Here is a 9,369-nt window from a genome sequence, read left to right as displayed (position 1 = left end):
GTGACTAATCTTCATTCTTTTTACACTAACGTATATAAAGCGTCAGATAACAATGATAGCTACGATGTTAGTTACATTGACTTTAGCAAAGCGTTCAAGGTGGCCCACCTGAGATTACTAAAAATAAAAGCCCATGTGCATAAGGATGGCAGATTGAGGTAGACAAGTAGGTATATAGAGGGGCAGATGACGATAAATTCATTTTACGACTTAGATGTTTTGAAAACAATGGCCACTAAGGAGTTGCGGAGTTACACATTCTCGCTCACCGTCGATTGTTTGTAAACACGAGCTAGGGTTTAGATAGAGGTGCAGATGTTGCGAATTGTTAACGCTTAGCCACTTCGCTTCGTAACAAGTTTGCTTGCGTAAGCAGTATTGCTTGAGACAGTATAACAGCCTTTCTGATTGGAGAAAAGGGTGGAGGAAAGAAATTATTGGTGCACGGAGGTAAAGTCACGCCCTTAAAGGGTGGCACTTATTTGTAACGTTCAAATTTATTGGATGAATTAAATAGTGACGTCGATGCAGACTTGGCTTTGTGGGTGTACAAGGATCCCAGGTGGGATTCCTCTGCTGTACTTCATCCACTTAAGTTGTAGTATAATATCATTCGGAAAAGAAGAAAAATACATTTAATTCACCCCATACTAATACTAAGTACTTGACTAAGTAGGACGAAAGAGGCATGGGGCCTACAGATGAGTGACTTACAATACTACAGTGATGAAAAGAGAGAAGTTGAAAATGAATGAAGAATCATGTCATAGAAGGAACAGTTAACAGAATAAAACCAGTCATTAAGGAGAGAACTGAAAGTGATGGTAGCAACAGAGCTAACACCGTGGCATAAAGGAATAAAAGTGTTAGAACGGGGTCCCAAGAGTTTCTACCCTCATCCCACGCATTCCGTACATTCGTCCACATTATCACCATATCCTTTAGACTTGCCAGTGACAATAACAAATTTTCCCGCCAAATATTCTCCTGCCAGCTTCTGGACGCGTATCATATATACTCTGAAAGACTGGAGAATGGTGCTCTATAGTTGGCAATACAGTGATAAATGTGTGTATACCAACATAGTGGAGGAACTTAAAAAAACGCATTTTCTCTCACAGGTTTCCTTGGTCATTTTCAACGTGAAGTTGAGACTAAACTATCCATGCTTGTCAACATATGTAAATATTTGAACCTCCCTTACTCTACTTATTTTTTGTTCATTATATTACCAAGTCACAATATTTTTTCATATACTAATTTGCAGAAAGAAGGGTACTTTTTCAGTGCTTATGTTCTCACTTGATAACCAAGCAGCAGTACATGAACAAGTTGTTAATTTATCCATTTAATTTATTCATTTGTTTTGTACAGATCAAGTGGCATTCCGCTGGTTCTATAACATGTCACATTCAAACTTAAAGGTCAACTGAGGTTTTCAAAGGGTGTTGAATATTTCCTAATGAATGGCTTAGTCACTTTTTGATCAAATAATGCAAAATTAAATCCTAATTATTGCGCAATGTGATAAAAAGGCATATCAAAATATTGGTAGCAGATGAACTTTCGTTCGCCTATCTTCGGCTGTTCTCGTAAGGCTGTGACGTCAACCTCGGGGTTTATATTCTGATGCACCCATATGCGTGCACTATAAAATGCTGAGTTGTACTGTCAACTTGATCAGTGACCTGTTATATTTCGTGTGTTAGCAAGGTTTTATCAAGTATTAAGCTCAAAAATGGTTTATTATGTCGCCGCAAAATGAAACAGTGATGCGACGAAACATTTTACTTCAAATGGACTTCATTTTCATTCTTTTCTGAAATATCTTGTTCGCAAAAAGGACTGGATCATTCGGTGCAGACGGCACGAGTCGTGGAGGCCTGGATTGAAAGCGAAACTCTGTTCGAAACATTTGGAAAAAATACACTCGGGTCCCTGGTCTTGCCGAGTCAGCATGAATCCCATTAAAAAAAATGCAACACCGACAATTTTTGTTATCGACAAGACCCCAGGTTCAACAAACAAAAATGCCCGTGTTATCTACGCTGTCACTGATAATCGTTGTTGTTGTTGTTGTCGTTCCCTAGACTGTCCGAGCAGTCCCGTCTCCCCAAGGAATGCCATAGCCGAAACTGGGTTTTCCCACAAATCTTTTATAGAGCGTATGTTGTGTTGTTTGCGTGCATAATTGTGTATAATGCAGTCTTCCATTATGTGTTGTATGGTATGGGGTGAAGTGTTACATCCTGGGCAGCTGTTCACAACGCGGTCATCCAGCCCCTTCTGGTAGCTTAGAAGTGCTGGGTGGTGACCACACCGCAGTCTGGCCAAGTGGACTCACTACGTCGTGGGACCACCCCCCAACCCCAAGAGTTGGGGGGCCAAACGGCAGCAACTACCCCTGGCCACCGGCTCTACGCAGGTTGCACCTATCCCCAAGAGGAGCTACTGATAATCATTAACAAGCATGGTTAGGCTTGACTAATGATTACAGGTGCAATCATGACATAGGTTAGCTAGTGTGACAGGCATGACAATGATGACAGGGGCTTCCATAATAGGCCTATGACCACGTCTTGTCAATTGGAATAAACCAAATTAAAGTCTCCTTTGAGAGTCAAACATGTGGAATCTCCCAACCTAGTTTAGGCCTTACAGTCTCTTGCAGACTCCTTCATTCTTATGTACTACCCCAGCAGGAGTTAAGCCTAATTATACTGGACCAGGAGGAATTCATACTGATGTAGACCTAATGATTTTTTTCAGCTGTTACAAAGTTCTTACGATGAATATTCACCTTCTGCAAGTACTACTACCAGCGAAATTGATATGGAATGCGAAAGTAACCAGGCATATGATTGATGGCTTCACTTCCCCCACAGCAACCACTGCCTTTGGCAGATAATTTCATAGACATGCCTGTGAGTATCTTTTGCTAGCCTTCCTCTCCCCTTCAGTCAATTTATTTCTCTATTCTCTTTGCTACATAGGCTTGTTTTATTGTGACTTATCACAGATAAAAAACAATTTGTAATTCATGAATCCTTGGTACTTTTGCCTGTAGATATGAAGCTTGGCATCCAAATCCGATAAATCTTCTTCACTTGATGTGAAGTCACTTTTGTATCACTGGCCATGTCCAAGAGTGTAAACGACAAACCTTACATCCTCAGTTGCCCTAGCAGTGGAAAATGTAACTACAACATTGAAAAGTTCATCTGTTATCAGACACTTTTAAGATCATGCTATTTGGATAAAATCAAGACTATACAATGCTAGAAACATGTATTTTAGCATTCTAACTTCTTCCAAATTATATTTTCATACATGAAATAACAAAAACTAAAGAAATCCAATCCCTTCTCAGTTGACCTTTAAACTAGCAGAGCTGGGTGAGTTACCAGCACAGGTAGTGCATTACCAATTAAACTATATATATATTTATACATATATGCATTGTATATATGTATGCATATACATATGTATATAAAATGCATTGACAGAAATGCACCACAGATTTTTTGGTAACACACTACCAGTCTGGCAGTAACGTGCCCAGCTCTATAAATTAGACATTTTTCAGCAAATATAAATTGAGATAATGAACAGATTTTAGGTCTGGTCCTATAAATCCACTAAAACTTCCACTCGTGTATGTAGGTCTTCACCATTGCATCGTTAAGTACATAATAACAATTTTAAACAATGCTGTCTTTAAAGAACTTGTTATGAAGCATAAAAAAGAGCCAAGGTTGATTTTGTCCAAGGAGTATTTTATATTCATTTCTGCACTTGAATACCAAAGGTCCTAGTTTGAATCCAACAATCATATCCCCACATAGCTCCAGTCTTTATTGAGAAATGTGCAATGCACTGTCACACTAGACATTGCTCCTTCATGAGAAAGTTGCATTGCACAGGTCATGGTAGAAAGGCTTTTATCCATGTGTGTCATCACTTTCTATTTCGGAACACCCTGGTCACACTGCTGGAGAGGCCTTTCTCTGGTGTTGGTCGTCAAGTGATGTTTGAGATCATCCTTGAGAAAGTTGCATTGCACAGGTCAAACTGTAAAAGGCTTCTCTCCAGAGTCTGGAAAATCATGATGTTTGAGATGAATTTTCTGGGAATATTTTTCTTCAAAGTGAGTAAGCATGTGTCATTTGAGACTATTATTTCATGACAGCTGCATCACACAGATCACACTGGAATTGCTTCTCTCCAGTGGGTCATCATAGGCAGTTTGATGAAACTCTTTCGCAAAAAAGATGCATCACATAGGTCACACTGTAAGGGCTTCTCTCCAATGTGTCACCATGTGATCTTTGAGATGACTCATGCAGAACATTTACCCACCCACCCCCATGGACAATAACCTACGGGGTAGTTGTCCTTGTGGGGTCATTGTCCATGGGTAGTAGTTGTCCTAATACAACTCTTACAAGTAAGCTGCTTCGCACAAGTGACATCGGAGAGGCCTCTCTCCTGTGTGGGCCATCATGTGACATTTGACATCACCCTTTGGTGAGAAAACTGTATTACACTGATCACATTAAAATGGCTTCTCTGTAGTGTGGTTCATCATGTGACATTTGAGAGCACCCTTTTGTGAGAAAGCAGAATCACACAGGTCACACTGGAAAGGCTTCTCTCCAGTGTGGGTCATCATGTGACATTTGAGATCACCTTTTTGTGAGAAAGCAGAATCACACAGGTCACAGTGGAAAGGCTTCTCTCCTGTGTGGGTCATCATGTGACGTTTGAGATGCTCCTTTAGTGTGAAAGCTGTATCACAAAGGACACATTGGAAAGGCTTCTCTCCAGTGTGGGTCATAATGTGACGTTTAAGATCACCCTTTTGTAAGAAAGCTGTATCACACATTACACATTGGAATGGCTTCTCTCCTGTGTGGTTCATCATGTGACGTTTGAGATCACACTTTTTTGAGAAAGCTCCATTGCACAGGTCACACTGAAAAGACTTCTCTCCTGTGTGGGTAATTATGTGATACTTGAGATTACTTTTCTGTGAGAAAGCTGCATCGCACAGGTTACACTGAAAAGGCTTCTCTCCTGTGTGGGTCATTATATGACGTTTGAGATCACCCTTCCGTGGGAAAGCTGCATTGCATAGCTCACATTGGAAAGGCTTCTCTTCTGTGTGGATCATCATATGACTCTTGAGGTCACATTTTCGTGAGAAACCTGCATTGCACAGGTCACATTGGAAAGGCTTTTCTCCTGTGTGGTTCATCATGTGATATTTCAGAGTACCTTTTTGTGAGAAAGCAGAATTGCATAGTTCACACTGGAAAGGCTTCTCTCTTGTGTGGGTCATCATATGACGTTTGAGATCATGCTTGTGTGAGAAAGCTGCATGGCACAGGTCACACTGGAATGGCTTCTCTCCTGTGTGTGTCATCATGTGACGTTTGACATCACTCTTCCATGGGAAAGCTGCATTGCACAGGTCACATTGGAAAGATTTCTCACCAGTGTCGGTCATATTTGAAGTGGGACTTTTCTGAGAATGCAGAATCACACAGGTCACACTGGAAAGGCTTCTCTTCTTTGTTGGTCATCACTTGATATTGAAGATGACTTGTGAGATAGCTGTGCCACAGATGTCACACTGGATTCTCTGCAATATATAAGAAATTCATGGAATCTACAGGTCTCCCAAAGAAATGTTGATAATTACCCTGAAAAAATGCAATTATAAGATTGACACAGATGTGCCACAGATGCCACATTGGATTCTCTGCAATGTATAAGAAATTCATGGAATCTATAGGTCTCCCAAAGAAATGTTGATAATTCCCCTGAAAAAATGTAATTATAACATTGGCATCTAAATCTTTGAGGTGCATTCGTTTTATTACATTGACCTGATGATAGTATACAAAAAAGGCACAACACTTGTTGGGTCCCATCTCCTATTCTTCAATTTCTATCATACTTAGCCTCATATTGAGGTACAGTGCACTTAATTATCCTTGATTTCTAATTGTCATATTTGGATTTGAACCCATGTATTACTTGAACTTTGGCTATTTCACCTAACCTATTCCATGTATTTATGCATATGCATATATATATATATATAATATATATATATATATATATATATATATATATATATATATATATATATATATATATATATACATATGTATAATAATGTGTAATAATAGGATTATGGATTGTGCACACAAACCATTTCATGCTCAAGTCCTTTTGTACCAAAACAAACTATGTATGCATCCACACTTCTCATCACCAACTACTTGACTGCTGTTAATATTGGTCAATGATTATATTCATTTGGCAGAGCTGGGCACATTCCTTGGTGAGTTCCTGGTGATAATTCTTCCAGTCTCTATCTTTTCAGACTTGATTCCAACTTGCTCCCGTCCTGTCCGTTTGTACACCACATCACCTTGCTTAACCCACATTTGCCTTAACATTTCTCCAATCACATACCTTTCCAAAATCCGTCACTAACTCCCTTAATCCCCCCTATGACCCTGATGCAAGCACAATGTCGTCAGCAAATAACAACTGGCTCACCTCCCACTTTTCTCTTTTTTTATAAACCATTTCCAATCCCCTGCCCATTCACCTCCTGCACCACCCATTCCATGTACACACTGAACAGACATGATGACATGACACATCCATGATGCAGCCTCACCTTTATCCCAAAACATTGCTCTCTCCATTTCTAATTCTAACAGATTCTACTACTCTTGTAAAAACTCTTGACTGCCCTTAACAGCTTCTCCCAATCACATATATCTGCAATACCTCCCATAGTGCCTTCCTGTCTACCCTGTTATAAACCTTTTCGAAATACATAATAGTCCAAGAAACATCCTTGCGTTTTACTAAAGCTTTCTCACATGTCTACAAAAATCTGGTCCATGCAACCCCTTTCCTAAACCCATGCTGTTCCTTACCAATTACTACCTCTGTTCCTCTCCTTATTCCCTCAATTAAAATCCTCCCATAAGCCTTCCAACGACACTCAACAAATGCATCCCTCTGAAACTACTACACTTATATTTGTCTTGTTTTACCTTCATACAGTGGAAACCCCAAAAATGGTACACAGCTCATTATGATGGTGTTTGCTTTGACCCATTTGTACTGTTTCACTACAGTGTAAACATAGTTACCAGATAAAATCTCTGACATGAGCCACTGTCCAATATGTGTACTAGATATAATTGCTGGCAATATTACATAAGTTTTTTCCTACTAAAATGGGGGTAGCAGTGCCAAAGCATGCCTTTCACCCATCCCAGACTCTTTAGTTGGTCTTGCATTTGCCTACTTGTTGGTTTGAATTACATACTACTCTCCACTTATAAGGAAGGTGGCTAAGTCAAAGGCATGCACCTACTCACACTCATTCCACTCCCATCCACCACCCTTTCCCCCATCTCATCTCAGCTCCTCATGCAGGCAATCCTGTCAGCACAATCACCCCTTCATGCATCTCCTTTTGGCATCCATTCCCAGGGGCCTATTTCTCATAACACATCGAGTATATATTCCCATCTTTACCATTTCCTGTGGTAGGGGAAGAATGAATACTTCTGCCAAGTCTTCCCACTTAGGTCATAAAGACAGATAAAACAGGATGGAGTGTGGGTCTAGGCATCCTCCTGTCTGTAACCCTATGGGTACATTCATATTAGATATCAAGGCCAATTCTTAACAGTAACTATTGTTTACCTGCCCCAAGAGTCCAAAGATATGGCAAAGGTGATGGCTTTGGCCCCAGCCATGCATCTCCTGGTGTACGCTCATCACCTACCTCTTTCTTCATGTTAAACTTCTGCACAGCCCCCTTTTCAGGATGCAACATATAAGTATTCAATAGTTTTATTCAAGTTATTAGCACATTCACTTAATCTGATATCAGTTTCTGCTGCTAAACTCACTTTTCAAGAGACACTCCTATGAGTTTATTTTTGTAGAAATAGCCTATGGATAAAGCTATAAAATCATGATTTCTGACACCCTTGAATGAAAAGTAAATTACCCTACGAACCTAATGTAATCTGTCACCACCTCTATTTATATGGGGTTAGGTTAGGTTAGATTCACCCACCCCATCCCTGGCCCCTCCAACAACCACGACCAAAACAAGCTGGCGAGATGAGCTTATTGAGTTACAGTTATACAGTGAGAACAGCCACTTCAGTTGAGCTACAATTAAATTTGTCTAACAAAATTGTGCCCCAAGGCAATCTTACTCTTAAATCATAATCATGGCAAGACAAAACTTTTTTGGTGTATTATGATATAATCTTGCATAAACAATATGCATGCTCACTTTCATTTATATTTCATATATACCCAGGAATGGTGGCTAATTTGAGCACTCTAGTGAGTTTCTGGTTAACATTCTACTCACTTTTGCAACCTGTTTTACTCGCAAACTCTAGTATCCGTCACACAGGGTATGTTTTTCCCGTGATTGGCGAAAACAGTAACAAAACTTCACGCCAAATATTCAACTGTCTCCTCGTAGGCGCGTACGACTGTAAGACTGAGTAAAGGTATCTCAGTTGCTAATACACATAGTAAACATACGAAAGCTACGGAAACTGAAGAAGCAGAAGAAAAGGTTGTAGCTTCAGTCATGGTTGGCAAGGCGTTGCTATTAAAGTGCGTATGGCAACCTAATGAAGAAACTTTCAGAAAGCACTTTATATTTAGAACCACGCTCAGACGTTCTCTTCGAAGTTGTAGTCAGGTACCTATGGATACAATACATTTCCAACTTGGCTATAATTGTAAACGAAACTACGACTGCGGTAATCAAACGTAAAAATGAGCACAGATTCCATATACTTTTTTAATTTTAATGAGTAAATAGTGTCAATAAAAAAGACGTGTTTAAACAACAAAATGTACGTTCCATTCTACTTGTATCTTATATAAACCCCTATATATTGGTAAACCAAACTATTACTGCGATAGTCAAACAAAAGAAAAATGAGCACCAATTTCATATACTTTTTTCATTTCTAATGAGTATATAGTCTCAATAGAAACACGTGTTTAAACAACAAAATGCATATTCCAGTCTACTTATATTTTATCTTAGCCCTACGGATGGTGATTCATTTGAGCAACGAACTGGGGTAAACAAAATTGCAATTATTATTGTCCTTCCCAGCGAATTATCCACATTTCCTGGCAGCAGGAGTCAGTACCATGCTACTCACTTTGGGTATCAAAGCAAGTGTAAAAACAAATAGCAAGGAAACGACAAATGTCTAGTGTGCCGCCGTCTTCAGTGTTTCCCAAGCATGAGGAAAGGTAGCCGTTAAAATGGCTCCCCTACTTCAG

At 39.6% G+C, this 9,369-nt stretch overlaps 1 protein-coding gene across 1 annotated transcript; it reads right to left on the bottom strand.

Moving 5' to 3' along the window:
- Window positions 1-2,855: 2,855 nt before the first annotated feature.
- Window positions 2,856-8,743, bottom strand: LOC143031133 (uncharacterized). Its single transcript, XM_076194618.1, has 2 exons — window positions 8,429-8,743; window positions 2,856-5,644 (listed from the first exon to the last, which is right to left on the bottom strand). The coding sequence occupies exon 2, from the start codon at window positions 5,507-5,509 to the stop codon at window positions 4,556-4,558; it is 954 nt and encodes a 317-aa protein (XP_076050733.1). The 5' UTR covers window positions 5,510-5,644; window positions 8,429-8,743; the 3' UTR covers window positions 2,856-4,555.
- Window positions 8,744-9,369: the final 626 nt, after the last annotated feature.

The sequence above is a fragment of the Oratosquilla oratoria genome, chromosome 12 (assembly GCF_046742065.1).
Source record: "Oratosquilla oratoria isolate Oo_2021 chromosome 12, ASM4674206v1, whole genome shotgun sequence".
NCBI classification, from domain to species: Eukaryota; Metazoa; Arthropoda; class Malacostraca; order Stomatopoda; family Squillidae; genus Oratosquilla; species Oratosquilla oratoria.
The sequence above is the reverse complement of the archived record's forward strand: the minus strand, read 5'-3'. Positions and strand labels throughout refer to the sequence as shown.

Excerpts from the sequence above, each read along its gene's own strand:
- LOC143031133 (XM_076194618.1), bottom strand. The coding sequence starts at position 5,509 with ATGACCGACACTGGTGAGAAATCTTTCCAATGTGACCTGTGCAATGCA.